The sequence below is a fragment of the Thermobia domestica genome, chromosome 17, assembly GCF_964235325.1.
Source record: "Thermobia domestica chromosome 17, izTheDome1.hap1.1, whole genome shotgun sequence".
In the NCBI taxonomy this organism is placed as follows: Eukaryota; Metazoa; Arthropoda; class Insecta; order Zygentoma; family Lepismatidae; genus Thermobia; species Thermobia domestica.
The window spans coordinates 12747179-12763047 of NC_137470.1; the positions used below are offsets into that span (position 1 = coordinate 12747179).

Sequence of the window (15869 nt, forward strand, 5' to 3'; positions counted from 1 at the left end):
GGGAAAAAAACATACAATTACCAGTAACAGGAGTTGCAAAAGTCATTTCAAATAATAATAATAATAATAATAATAATTAAAGAATGGAGTAAGTCAACTGAAAGCATGTACACACTGTTCTAAATTGATATATCTGCAAAATTTTACTGTATTATTGACACCTATACGTACGTATGTAAGAGAGAAGAAGCTACTTAAACGCCTTGCGTGTTCATATGATCACACTGATGGAAAACGTCAATAACCATGACTCATATATTTTCAGATGAGTGAAATGTAATCTGTAACAACTTTTGACATCTCTAAAACATGAGCCAGCAGAAAATAATTTGAAAGGATAAGACATAAGATTGTTTTTTAATACTTACTGCGAGGACGATGCCATTTTTCTTGTATTTCTGGCGCGTTGCGGATATCTGTACCTCTAGGTTACATTCACGCCGCAATGTGGAATTTGTTTTGTCCGAATATCGTTAACATAACCTTCTCCTAGTAGTCAACACACAAAGCGTAAAGAAACCACTGAAAGTATGTTATATAAGGCATATTTTCATAAATACTAACTGCTGTGATCATATGATCACGCACGGCGCTAATGGGTTAATGCCTCGATGACGTTGAAATCTGGCGATTGTGGAACCCTAGGGAGGCACGAAAGTTAATCGTGATGCTGTGTAAACCATGTTGTGAAAATAGTAACCATGTGACAGGCAGACAGATCGGGTTGAACCATAGGAAGGACGTTGCTCTATAAAATGATCTCAAAGGAATAGTCATCGTTCTAGGCAAGAGTACAATGCTCCTTGGAGAAAATCATAATCTCCCACAGTGTCACAGAATCATACCGTTCATAATTGGTAGTGAGAACAGGTAAACGAGGTCTACACGAATAACAAAAAAACATGCTCGCCAATCGCAATACATGCTGTGGAATAACGCTTGAAATTTTAAGTGTTGTTTCCGACTACTGTTCACGTTATTCTGTCCAAATTCTGTATAACCTTCCGTTACATAGATGTTCAAGTAATGAATTCGTGGTATTTCATATTAATGGAATATTAAAAAAAAAAACTTTACTGTTAATTGGAGATAAATAATAACGAACTTATTTCCTCTGATTTTTTTTTTCAATTTCAGAAAATTACAGAAAGGCAAGAGAGAAAGAGGTACTTGAGTCGAAACCTCAGATTTAGCAACTACCGCCGACACAGAAAACGAAAGAAAGCGCAAGGCACGAAAACGTAGGAAAACTCGTCGTTATTTTCACGAGACTGACAGTGAGGAGAAGATAAGTTCAGATGAAGACTTAGCGAGCCATCCGTTATTTGGCAAAAATAACGGCATTCAGGATTCTCCAGTTGGTCTGTTTCAACCATCATCCATAGGTATGTTCTCAATCACTTTATTTCACATTTTATTCTCGACTGCACTTTAAGGGCATATATAATATACTTGTTGTTTACACTGTTTTTTAATAATTATGTAATGTAATGTAGGATCACTTGTTTCAAATACCATAGTAAAATATACACTAACCTGAGATTGCTACTGCTACTTCAAGCATGATGCTTGAATTCTGGGAATATTTATCGCACTGCAAAACTAGAATACAAATGCCTTTAGTGTAAAATATTTTGCGACGAATTGTATAAAATTCTTCTTTGTATCCCGATTCTCCTTTTTGGGGGGCGCGGTGGCTCAGTGGTAGAGCGTTCACCTTTGGCACTTGGGGTCCCCGGTTCGATTCCAGGTCGCGTCAAGTGGGCTTTGTGGTGGACAAACACCGCGTGCGTGGGTTTTCTCGTTATTCTCCCTTTTTCTTCCATTTTCTTCATCCACCATTTCATTAATTTCTCATCACCACCGTCTCCCTCCCTCCCCTCGCCACCGTCTCCCTCATTTCACTTCTTTGCTATGAAGTATGGTTAAATTTGAAGAAGGAAAATCCCTCAAAACCGGGATTACCTTTTATTGCTGTGCAATATGAAACTCATTGAATGTCAAATTTATATATTCAAACTACGAATATTGAATACTACTTTCTTTTCCAGGTAGCACAGAAAATGTCAAGTTATCCGCTGAAGCAGAGGATAATAGTTGTCTAGAAGATGCAGCATCAACCTCTAAAGCTGTTGTACAATTAGTTGAGAAAGTAGTCCAATCTCAGATATAAATAACAATCACAATATCGAAGAGGTTCATAGTGAAAATAAAGGTAAGTTATTTTCTTTTGTTTAGATATAAACTTTCTCCTTCAGTCATTAAAGTTGACAATTTTCCTTTAGTATTGAACAGGTAAAGGTTTTTGTGGCTAATTTGTGTAAATGAAGGTGTAAAAGTCTCCTTTAGCTTAATTATTAAATCTTGGTTAGAAAATTTCCATACACAAAGAGGTAGATGAATAAAAAATAAGAAATCACATTGTGTATTGAATATGCTTGGCTTCATAAAATTAGATGAAATTTTAATAACATTGAATAAATTTATGTAAAAATGAGCACTACTTTTCTTCACTAAGTTCTAAATTCGAGAAAAGGAATTCTCTTCCGTGAAATAGTAAAGCTTATTCTTTACAACAGAGTTAAATTATCAGAAAAAAACATTAGCCTCAATGTAGCTTCTTTTTATGTTTTGTGAAAAATGGGAATAGTACACATGTTTAGAAATTAAGTTTGGTCCTCAGCATCGCTTTTCAGTAGTGATATGTGAGACATGATTTAAAGCGGAATCGGAAACACTATAGCGCGATCAAATTGCTGTGTTCTCCCATCGGGAATCGGACCTGAGAACCCACGAACGAAAGGCGCGTGTGGTAGCAAGGAGAACAGCGTGAATGGTGTCTTGAAATTAGGTTAGCAGAATATAACAGGAGTTTTTTTTTTTTTTTTTTTTTTTTAATAGTTTATTTTGTAGCAAAGGGATACAAATTGTTTTCAGCTGGCTTGGTGACATGAAAATGATTAGTTCTGTGGATGAGAGTGGCACAAAATACATGTAACACTATATGTTTAAATGCAGAACTTCAAGGTGTTTCAAACGGAAAAAAGACTAAAAAGAAATTCAACTAAAACAGCACGTACGTTTTTCCCTCTTGTCTTTCATTTAAGAATCATCTGGACTGCTAGTCTCGCACAAAACTCCAACATCTCGTAACACAGTGTAGTAAACAACCTCTCTCCTTTTCCTTTTCTTCTAGGTTAGGTATTAAAAATAGAAATAAGAAAGAAAAAAGCCTGAAACACGTGATTTTAAATGCACGAACATTGCATGATTTTAAATGTAAACTCCATTGTGAAACTCAATATTTTGATTCGCGTATAAAACTGAGTTATATCTGGGTTTCTTCTTATTTCATTTATTTCAGCTGTTCTTTATTTCAGCTATTTTCAGGAAAATTCTTCACAATTTGGAAATAATAAGGAGACAGGTTGAGAGAAACTCAGAATTACTGAACGGGGTTTCATCGCTATTGGAAAAGAACCGTTGTACTGATGATACTACAACATTCGATAAACTGCCGACTTTACCTGTAACTACAAGACAGTAGCTAGAAGAACTAAATCAAAGTATCAAGGAGACGGGAAGCAAAACCCAACTGGTATGTTGCTTTCCCTTGAAATCTTGTGGACATATTGCAGAAAGTAAAATGTACTTTTTGTTGTACTTACTTTAGTAGTAGTAGTCAGAGTATTTAGTGCAACTGCATACAGTCCGACAACGTTCTTACCTTGCAATCCCAAATGTTGCTCGCTCCTCAAATAATATTAGTGTGAATTCACATGTTAGTCCTGTGCTACTCCTTGCTATTGAAAAATATAGTTTCCAGTTCTTAAAATCCGTTTTATTTAAAATACATTGCGAAATGGTTTTTAAGAAGTTTGCATTTACAAAACCCTTAATTTATATACCTACTTTGTCCATGTGTCCGTCCGTCCATTTGAGAGAGAAACATCTCAAGAACTGCTGGTTGTATCACTGAGTTTTGGCTACGTTGTAAAGGATTTAAAGTTAGAAATAAAGTTTTGCTGGAGGTGATTTCTCTACCGAAAGTGACAGAAATAGGTTATTGTGGTTTTAACGTTAATCGTTTTAGATTAAACACTACTAGATAGCGAGAAGCTGTTTCCTGCTAACAATTAAGCGTGCAGAAAATACCTACTCTAAATCTTCTATTAAAATCGGAAGTGACAGAAATTAACCATTCTCGGTTTTAACATTGACCAAACTCCATGTGGCGTGCAATAAGAATGCTACTTGTTCATTCATACATATAATGCTATGTGACGGACATGTGGTGTTTCGAAAGAGATTTGCATACGGTATGGCATAGCACAAAATACATATTACACTATGGGTCTTATGCAGAGACGTTTTGACGCGTGATTATTGCCATAGTAAAGAATTCGACTAACACATGTTTCCTGCAGCAGTCAGGCCTTTAGTATGACGCTAATCATACTTCAAAACGACTCTGCATAAGGTCCTATATGTTTAAATTGAAAGCTTCAAGGTATTTCAAACAGAAAAGGCTTTAAAAAAAAAAAAAAAAAAAAAAGCATATGCGTTTTCCCTCTTGCCTCATCTCTTAACGCAGTTTAGTAAACAACCCCTCTCCTTTTCCTTCTCTTCTAGGTCAATTAAAAATAAATAAAAAAACTGAAACACGTCGTATTACATTATTTTAAATATAAACTCTAATTGTCAGTTTGCATCTCTAACCGTACGAGATTCTGAAACGTGGCCATGTAGCCATCTTATTAAAATAACTGCCACCCAATTTATCGTCTTTCCTGTGAGTATCCAAAAATCCTGCCTTACTGGCTCCTTACATCACAAATCAACACACTGTTCAAATTTCAACTTTCTACATTAAGCGGTGTGGCCTGGGCGTTAATGTCAGTCAATGAGTCACTAAAAACTTCTTTTTTATGTAGATACTAGCTCTTATTGGACGGTCATGTAGCATAAAATGTGGTTTTCACCTTTATAGATATTAGAGGGGTAGGAGACTTAGAAAGAGCTTATTTTAAAGATATAATTGATCAAAATAAAGCACGTTGTCTAAAAATGATTATTTTCTAAGTTGCAATAAGTGGAATGTTTTTTTAACTACGTATATTTCAGTTTAAGCAGTTGCTGCAATAAAATGAAAATGCAGATTGCAACAATTAAGTCAAAGTTGCTTATAACTGCTTTTCCTGGAAATTTAAAAAAGGTAGTGAGTTGCTATGTATTTGGTGTTACTATGCTTTTGTTATCCGTAATTGTTAGTTTTGTCAGCTTCAGTGCTTTTGTTTAGTAAATCCTTTCCAACGCTTCGTACACCGTTCCTTTTGCCTACCCGGCATAATCGTGTAACGTCAAACTCAAAGATTTAATTTAATTACATTACAAATGCGTTTTGAGGCTAACGCTTTGATTTCATTTAGTACAAATTTTGTGTCTACTTGATAGGATAAAAGGTACCGTTGACAAAGAACATGTTCAAACTACTTGTTGTCGCATGATACGCGTGTTCTTGCTGTAATGTGCCAAAGGAGTTACTCCTTGGATTTGGACAGTGTCATTGGATTACCGATAAATTAGTTTCGGAAAACGCAAATACACCCTTATACATATTGATAAGAGGTTTTTTTAAAACATTTTAAAAATATATTTTATTTAAAAATAATATATGGAGACGTTTTACTAACGGAGTGTACTAAATTCCTTGGTAACCAGTTTTCTCCTTTTCAGGAACTGTACCTGTCACGACTTGGAGGTATTGATGTTAAGCATGCAATTGCAAGAATGTTATTTGCCTTAATGACGAATGATGTAGCCGTATCTACAAATCTTTCTGGGGCTAATGGAAAGTTTCCTTTTGGGAAATCTAATCTGCTACTTGTTATTAAAGGTAGTTATTTTCCTCACGCTTCTAGAACGTATTATTATTATATTTTTTCGTATTAAATATGGAAGAAGAACCTATTTTTGTAATTTTTGACATATTTATCATGTTTTTGCTAGATGTACTACTAGTCTACAAAATTTCATAACCGATTTCTCCTTCCATCTTTAACAGTCGCATATCAATGTTATTATTACTTTAATATATACTAATGAAGGGGGAAGGTTCAGTTACTGACCCCATTATATTTCTATACATCTGAGTAAAGAAACGAAAGTAAATGTGTTTGCTAGCTCTTTAAATATTTACATGAAATTACGATACATGTACGTAAGCTATTGTTTCTGTACATACGCGCATATAAACACTTCTACCAATAGACTGAAAACTACAGTACGTATAACCTACGATAAAATATCTCCATGTAGTCGATTCGTATCTCGTCATTCATTTTTAAAAAGATGTGAGCAGTAGATTTTATGAGTTGAATTTGTTTTTGAAAACATTAATTTGACCATGCCAAACTGGTATTTTTGCCGTCGGGTGAAATATATTTTCAAATTAAATGTCTCAAATGCTCAAAATTTTAATGGAAAAATTAACAGAGATATTGACAAAAATATTGCGTGGGATCAGTCTCTGACCCCCTTCCCCCCGCTTCATTCATATCCGACTGTTAATAGAAATGTGCAAATCCGTTTTAGGTGTTCAAGACGGACATTGAATTACTGCGAAAACAACACCAAACATTAAGAGTGAAAAGTTGTGATTGTTCCGAAAAGAGGACTCGCTGGCGCAGTGTTTACGCAACGGATGGTACACTGGAGACCCGGGTTTGACTCTCGGTCCAGTTCCAATTTTTCACTTTGTAATATTTTTAATATCATGGAGCGCCGTTTGTTTATACACTGCTTTTAGAGTGCGATGTCCCTCTTCAGCAATAGCTATGTAAGACGTAGCGCTTCTGTTCAAAGTATGATTTTTCTCCTTGAGGCCCCATGTTCGATCTCGCTCGCACCAAGTGAGTTTCGTAATTGTTTGGCGAACACCGTGTGCTAGAGTTGACTCCCAGTTTCTTCATCCAGCGATTTCTTGTATCATAATACACACTCCGTTAGCATCAAACACAAAATTAAGTTTCATAAATTGTTTTCATTTTGAAACTTCTCGAATTTGTTAATATCCTCTTTCTTTACTTCGTGGAATTTGGTAACCCAGATTATCAGGCCCTCAAAACCACTACTACGCAGTGATTTCTTTTTTCAAAACTGATTTCTTTTATTAGCTTGGGATTCACTGGATGTGAAGAATTAAAGCTATGGGAAGGAGGACTCAGATGAAAACTAGGAAACTTGTCATTAAGTTAACTGTCAGACAAAAGTGCTAATTCGAGACTATGCAGATATTATTTACAGTTAATTCTTTAATATATAATGAAACCTCTGAATAACGGATCGCGATGGAGATGATTGTTTGTCTGCAAATAAGAGATATTCATTAACGAATTCCTCCTAGATAATTACTCTACTGGTGATTACATAAAGCAGAATTTAAAAATTCGCATTGTTTAAGAGTTACCGAGCAGAATAACGGACGGACGTACCAACATTACAATCTTATAAGCCCCACTGTGTGATTCTAACAGAGGCTAATATCGAAATACTGTACTCAGTGTTAGAATCGCTGGGGGATTTGTTTATATGGGCGTGTACTACAAAACATAATGCTTATAGGGTCATTTTTCTTTCAAGTGTAAGTCACTTCTATAGAAGTCTCTTAATGTGATTAATGACGAAAGTAAAAGTAGAAGTATAAGAGTTTACTAAGAGAGGACCAACCACCCATGGCGGTTTGTGAAATTTCTTAGGAAAAGAATACTTCAATAGTTGTCTGTCGTGTAGTCATTTGCACTAACTTCTGATCAAAATTTGCTTCTAACTGTTGGATCTATTGAAACGGAATAGAAGATTATAAAATTAAATAAAGTATTTTCTTCCTAAATACGTACAGGCTGAAAAAATTCTTGTCAGTTATGAAGAGGTTACTGTAATGGTGTGGGTACAGCAAGACTGTCCTGTCTGCATCTGAGTGTTTCCGTAAAAGGGAAGGCTCTCTGCCATAAGAATAAACTATATCTTTGCCGGAACAAAATACATTTGTCCGTATAATGGACGTGTCCGGTATAGAGAAGTGTTCGTTAAGGGAACTTTTACTGTATCTAAAAAAATGTCACAGAAGCTGGACAAAGTACAAACAACTAAGTGCAGTTTACAGTCTTTCATAGTATAAATTCTACATATATTCATTAATTTAAAATGTTGACTGTTTAAAAAATTTGCATGCTAATTAGTTCATGTTGTCTAGTTACCAAACACCATTTTCTTTCACTCCTTCTACTTATTTATTTTTTATTTTTCAGAAGTATCTCACAAAACACTGAAGAGCCTTTCAGATTTTGACATAGACAAAATAACGGCACGATGGTTTAAAAATGCTGTCGACAGACGCGGTGGCAGAGCGAGAAGAAAAAAATCACCTATTAGTGAAGTGCCGGAATATTTCTGAATACCAATAGTGAATACGTTTAAACAATCTTTTTGTTAATAGAAAAATATTTGGCAGTAAGTAAAACAAGATTTTGTTCTAAATTAAAATGCCTAAGTGCAAATTAAGTACAATAAAAAACAAAGAATATTATCATATAAGGAAATCAGTAAACTTAGATATGTCTTCAGTAGAAAAGGAAGCAGGAATTAACCATCAGGTAGTGATGAGCAAGTGTGTTAGTAATACAAACTCAGGTATTAATGTAGAAGCCCCTTCTACATCAACTGGTACTGAAACTTTTAATAATGCAACCATTGACATTTCACATCTGAGTTCGGATTATAGTGATCTAGAATTCTGTCAAGATCTTAGTGCTGGTAGTTCAAGTAATGATCGTAACATTCCTCACTATCTGATCAATAATGTGAGAAGAGGTAATTTTGTTGATTACTGTGGTCGATCGTCTACAGTTCATACTAGTGTAAGAGAAAAAGATTTCAGAAGCTGGGCTATTAAAAATAACTTAACGTATGGGTGTGTTAATCAATTATTATTAATATTGAGGAAACATGGATATGAAGATTTACCTAGAGACGCCAGAACAGTGTTCACAAGGGGAGTAATAAACTCAGTAGATGTCAGACAAATTTGTGGTGGTAATTTCTTTTATTTGGGTCTCTCTAGAGGAATACAAAGATCCATTACTTCTGGTTTACGAAGCGCGACTTCGTGTGTATCACTGAAAATCAATGTTGATGGGCTTCCACTAGGTAAAAGTTCTTCGAAACAATTTTGGCCAATTCTGTGTGTCATAAATGAGGCTTTACACCCAATACCTTTCTTAGTGGCTGCGTTTTTTGGTGAAGGAAAACCATCCAATGTAAATTATTTTCTTTCAGATCTAATTCAAGAATTGAAACTTCTTATCCGTGATGGAATTTTAATCGGTGAGGCAGTATTCACGATTGATGTGGGAAAGTGTCTTTTCGTATGTGATGCTCCTGCGCGGGCTTTTCTAAAATGTATTAAATCTCATAACTCCAGATTTGCGTGTGAAAAGTGCATTATAGAAGGAGAATACGGAACGCATATGACATTTAAAAACCTTGATGCTCCTCTTCGTACTGATGAAAGCTTTAGAACTCAGTTGCAAGAGGACCATCATAGTGGAATATCTCCCCTAACAGAGTTACCATTTGATATCATATCACAATTCCCATTGGACTATATGCATTTGATTTTGTTGGGAGTTTCCCGTAGATTAATTAGAACTTGGTTGAGAGGATCTTTGCTAGTTCGTTTGCCTGCAGTTAAGATTAAGTTGTTATCGTGCTTAATCGAATTTTCGTCCACATACATTCCCAAAGAATTCGCAAGACGCGTCCGAGGATTAAAATATCTAGATAGATGGAAAGCAACGGAGTTGCGGCAGTTCTTATTATACTTAGGTCCAGTCGTGTTATCACTTGTACTAACGCCAGAGCTGTATGAGCATTTCTTAAACTTGTCTGTTGCTACTTACATATTGGTGCAGCATCATCTGACCAATGAAATGTGCGATTATGCGGATGTTTTGATGAAGAGATTTGTCAAGAAATGTATTAAATATTATGGTACAGATATGCTGGTGTATAATACACATTCATTGATCCATATTGCAAATGACGCTAGGCGATATGGGCCATTAGATAAGTTTAGTTCATTCCCATTTGAAAATTATCTTCAAGTAATAAAAAAGTGCGTAAGATCTCCGAATCGGCCCCTAGAACAATTATTGAATAGACTAAACGAATTTGAATCACTTCCAAGTGAATCAGCACAAATCACAGATGATGTAATATTAGAACTGAGACATTCCTCTGGACCATTAGCCGATGGTTTGCCTGTTGACGTCGAGCAATATAAGAGGTTTAGATTCAAAGAATTCACAGTTTGTATATCCACTTTGAAAGACAGTGTGGTTATCCTTCCCACAAAACAGGTGCTGGTTGTGAAAAATTTCGTGAAAACAGGAAATGAAAATTTAATCATTGGACAGGAATTTGCGAGTTACAAAGAACTATTTTGTAGTCCATGTAGGTCTTCTGAGTTAGGGATATTTAGGCTCCATGGAATATTGGAATTATCAACTTTTAAACTCTCAGGTGCACGGAAGTGCGTTCTCTTTCCTCTGGGTAAGGCCAAAGAGAATGCACGTATATAGAGAGAAAAATTCATTTGCATTCCCATGGCACACAGTTCGTGTTAACCTAGTTATTTAACAATCTTTGCGTGAGAAAACATACCTGTGAAATTGTTAAAGTTCACGTTGAGCGCGCAGATATAAACCTTTCAAAACGGTAAAACAATGACTGACACGTAGTTTCTTCAAATTTAATGTTAAAGCAATTACATGACCATTCAGTAACATAACTAATAAATGAAATATCGGAGCTACTAAAGACATCAAAAAAGGACACTGACTTTTAAAGGTTTCCACAACAGTCTTTTCAAATGAAGAACTTCTAAGTATTTTCCTAAATCTTTAAACACTATTTTTCCACTTCCCAGAAGTACAGAGAATACAGTATACACAACAATTACTAATTACGTAAGAGAAACACTAGTTTTTGTCCTCAACAAGTATTTAATACCTTAGGACGCTTCGAGTTCATAAATGGAGCTCTTTTTTCAACCCAAACTAAGTGAGGCCTAAACCATAACCGAAACTAAAAACATAAACTCGTAATAGCGGACATATGACTTATTTTGGATTGAGAAAGAGCTCGAAGCGTCCCAAAGAATTAAATACTCGTCGAGAGCGAAAATTGGTGTTTTACACACTTATACTGTTAGTCGTCTCACGCTTATTTAATATTAAGGTTATACTTGAGTCTCAATACATAATCCACAAAATTACCTCTCCTTTTCCTTAAGTTGTCACAAATCTTTTTTGCATCACTATGGATTTTGTCCCTTGTGGTCTTTCTTTAGGCATAAATTATTTTAAGCTACTGTCTGAATATTTTTGTTAGTATCTGTCTTTAGAACTCAACACCTTTCCTTACAATTAACATCACATACTGTAAACAGCACAACGAAGAAAGATTTAAAATTGTTTTCGTTTGAAATAATTTTGTTTATATTTTTCCTTAGGTCACCCAAACACCAAAATTACACATTTTATTTCGCAACATTTTCAAAGAAATAATGCTGCAACATACGCAGGTGTTTCTGTCTACTATAAGATCAAAATAAAATCGGACCTTATTTGAAAGTGTTGCGAAACGAAAAGTTTCATTTGGTGTGAGGTCAACCTTGATGATAGTAGTGTTTTTGCGTTAGGTGAACATAAGCTGTGCAAGTCATCTCTTCGGAATATTTGCGAAGCTAATGTTCATCTCTTGCAGACGTCTTAATTATTTTGTATTGTAAACTATGTATGTAATTTTCCTTTTCTAAGAAAAACAGTAAAATTTGTAATACGAAATAAAAGCTGTTATATAAAATAATGCCATTTAATAAATATATAGTAGAAGAAAAACTATTTTATATTTTCATAACCCCCTAAAACTGTATGCTAGTTCCCTAAGGACTCCCATTGCAGTGATTGTAGAAAAGAGTGTTTCTCAAAATGGGGGTCGTGACTAGTAGGATAATCTCTGGATGTATATAGAGCAATCGGGCGAGGAGAAAATTTAAATAAACTCTCAAAAGTAAAATTTAAAAAAAAAAAAAATTGATGTTACTTAAATCACCTAAGATATGATTGTAGGGTCACAGAATTAATGACTGACAAATCCTGTACACCAACGCGCAGTTTCAAAGGATTGAGATTGCCATTTTTGTAATGTTTATTTTCTACTTACGAGAATGGAATATGCATTGTTGATTTTTTTTTAATGTATTCTTTTCTTGGATAAAGATTTTGGTGAATCACTCCGGACATTTAATCACATATATTATTAGGAAACGACTTACCCTTGCTTATTAGTGTTCCACGGGTTCCGTGCTTTTGTGTGAGTACTGTGATTCGAACATCGTGAGTAAACTACTTTGTTATAAATGTTTTTGTACTCCCTACACAAAATGGGTTTTATGTCTCGTTTAATATATTTTTAGAAAGTTTGATTCTAATATTTGTGCCACGATTTGTCAAAGGAGTTGCTGAAAACTTTTTCTGGTTAACCCATTTAAATTTTAACGTTGCCATGTAATCAAAATGTAAGGTGTTTTTCAAAGAAAGCTAGCCCGTCCCTAATTACCTTACCTTCGTGGTTCGTGCATCATTATCATCTGCATGAACCTTGGTTTCGAATTATATTTACTTTCGTTACGGGTGGATAAACTCGGAAGAAATTCAATAAATTTTAACCCTCTCTGTTCTAATTTGGGCCACAGGAAAGAGGTAACTACGTAGTGTAGGGGAAGACCATGTATTCTGAAGAATTCAGTACATCGATTATATCTTAAGGAGACTACAACCTATCACTGTAAGGTAAGTGTTTTTGGAAATCCTTTACATTTCGAAACTGAAATAAAATGAAATCTTTGAGTTTTACGTCCCACTCTTATGCCATTTAGGCTAAAGGAGACGGTGATGATGGGAGATGAATGAAATGGAGGAATAAAGAAAGTGGGAGGAAACGGGAGAACCCCTAGAAAACCCACGAGTACGGTGTTTGTCCACCACAAAGTCCACACGGTGGGAGGAGGGTTTGAACCCGGGACCCCAAGCGCCGGAGGTGAACGCTCTACCACTGAGCCATCGCGCCTACATTTCGAAACTGTGTATGTGTACATTCAGTTAAGTAAGTCAGTAATAATGGCCTAGGAGCTGATGTGCTGATCACGAATCACCCAGTTGAAGTGCACTATCTGGTGACCATAGCTGTTCCTTGCTGTAGAGCCACGTAACCAGATGGCGCATGTTGAACTTTGTGATTCCTATCAGCTTCGCTTCCAGGCGCCGTTATTTCTGTCTTGCCTAATTGGATTTCTTTTTGTATATCCTACTTAAGGTAACTCCCCAATTGCCTCACTATGCTAGTCCGATCTTACAAATCTGGAACTCTCGAACTCCAGCTGAAATTGAGTTGAATCCGGAATGACGCGCTAACCATACAGCTTAGCGAACCACTCTCTCTCTCTCTCTCTCTCTCTCTATATATATATATAAAGGAAAGGGTAAAAGGAAACCTTCACCAGATCCGGAGCCTTTTTTTTTTTTTTTTGCACTGTCCCTATATATATATATATATATATATATATATATATATATATATATATATATATATGGAGAGAGAGAGAGAGCATTGGCGGGATAAGCGCGAACTCAAAGCGGAACTATGGCGAGGTCAGCTCTAAAACCGCCAGCGATTCGCTGGCGGTATAAGTGTAATTTCGTTGACGATCCGCCAACGGTAGCCGCCAGCGGTCCGCCATTTTGTGGCTTGATGTCGCTTGAGGTCCGCCAGCTATCCGCCGGCGCCTTGCTAATGGGGAGGGGACCTATACAAACCGTAAATGTAATTGGAAGTGGTTTCTGTGAGAAAAGAAAGTGAACTGTTCGTAACGAAGACAGCAAACAAGGTGCAATGCGGGGCTTTAACCCGCTTTAACTCGATACCAATAGCTCGGCAATACTTTCTGAATTTAAGTGTCGGTAGCCTAATTTAACATATGAAACCATAAAACGAACAATTCAGAATAGAATATTGCAAAAACGTAGGTGAAAAGCTGGCCCCCATCGCTAAACAATATCCTTGCTTTTCACCTATAAAATTGCCGAACCTATGCAATTGCATTATCAATCTGAACGAATTACTATATAGAAAATATCGTGCAGTTTTACTATAAGGATGCACACAGAAATTCATTTTAAAAAAACATACTTCTTTCTCTCTGGTTTCACTTTCTGTACCTTCAGCAATGATTTTTGATGTGTGCTCTCTCAATCTCTGGTGCAGGTTCATTTTATCAGATCTTCTGCAAAACACCAACCAATCTGTGCTAGGTGATCACTAAAAGCACTAATGCCATTCCCAGCAACGTGTAGTTTTACTATACGGTTCCATAGTATAAGTAGTAATAGGAGGAGTAAGAGTAGCGGTAGTAGTAGGAACGCAGGAATAGGAGTAAGCAGCAATAGTAATAGGAGTAGGAGGAGTAAAGTAGCGGTAGAAACGGACAGTAGTAGTAGTAATAGTAGTAGGAACGGGTTAGAAGCCACGCAGGTTTTGGTTCGGTTCTGTTCTCGACATAAAATGGGGAAATTACAGACCTTCCAAAATTTTTCTGTGCCTTTCCTAATCTATGGATCCGTAAAAAATAATTAAGGTATTATTAAAAATTTCATATGTAAATTTTATAAATCTATGAATCCATATAGTAAAACTGCACCGAAAATATATCATTACCTTTTTCGCTGAACTGAACTTTTTGTTGTTAATTGTTTGTAGTCATTAGAGTATGACGCGCAAGTCTCCTCAACCACTCTTTTTGTTAGCGTTTTTTTATTACTTTCAAATACAGGATCTTCTACTGGAAATTCTGATTTCACCGTATCGATGTTTAATTGCACGTCCAAAGAATACATTGGTAAATCCTTCTCGGATATAGTTTGCCCTCCTTCCGATGTAGATAATATTGATTCTTTGTTGTCAGTCATCAATTCGTATGTCCACCCTTTCCCTTCGAGTGGATCTTCCTGATGAACGACATTCTCGATTTCTTCTTTGCACATCGATTCCAACTTAATTGACGCCTCAGCCTCACCAGCCATTAGAACTTCACATTTAATACGAATTTGCAGACAAGCTTAATACCTTTAATTTTTTATACCGCCAGTGTTAACGAAATGACTCACAAGAACGTTCATAGAAGCAACTTTATACTTGCAATCAAAAATACGGTCAGATTTTAATAATATCCGGAATAATTGTTGATTGAAAACAACACATTTGAACGCATTCATTGCAGTGCAGTGTTGCCAGGTCTCCAGCTCGAAAAGTCGCTACTTTGCCGTCAAAATTCCGCCACGTTCCGCTACCATTACTGAAATTCCGTTATTTTCCGCTACATTATAAAATTAAACTTGAATGATACAAAAAAAAATGTTAATAAGACTGCAAAATATTTCCTGTGCCCACACCGGAAACCCGGGACCCCTTGATTAAAAGGTGACAAGCATATCAGGACATTATAGGACAAGTTTTCAGTAATCAGACAGATATGAGGGCATTTTAGTAATCAATGAGATATGGTGAAATTTTATGATTGGCACTAACATTTTAAAATTTCTATGAAGGGTAATATTTATTAAAATTTTTATGACTGAAAATATTCATTAGATTTAATTTAACTAACTTGTAAGTAGAATTTTTTATTTTTATTAGAGATATCTCATAAATGCAGTTCATCTAAAGGCAATTCTTAAACATAGCTACGAACC

The 15869-nt window shown here is 35.7% G+C and overlaps 2 protein-coding genes across 4 annotated transcripts in view; one reads left to right on the plus strand and one right to left on the minus strand.

Annotated features, from left to right (window-relative positions):
• The window catches only part of LOC145674550 (uncharacterized), a 48616-nt gene extending 33211 nt beyond the window's left edge, over positions 1-15405 (minus strand). For all 3 annotated transcript variants that reach the window (XM_081744718.1, XM_081744719.1, XM_081744722.1), the window contains exon 1: positions 14836-15405. In XM_081744718.1, the coding sequence (XP_081600844.1) occupies positions 14836-15200 (365 nt within the window). In that variant the 5' untranslated portion in view covers positions 15201-15405. The remainder of the gene's footprint in view (positions 1-14835) is intronic.
• Positions 9-13609, plus strand: LOC145674549 (uncharacterized). The gene is made up of 2 exons (XM_081744717.1): positions 9-5896; positions 8310-13609. Exon 2 carries the CDS (start codon positions 8544-8546, stop codon positions 10638-10640), a length of 2097 nt encoding a protein of 698 aa, XP_081600843.1. The 5' UTR covers positions 9-5896; positions 8310-8543; the 3' UTR covers positions 10641-13609.
• Positions 15406-15869: the final 464 nt, after the last annotated feature.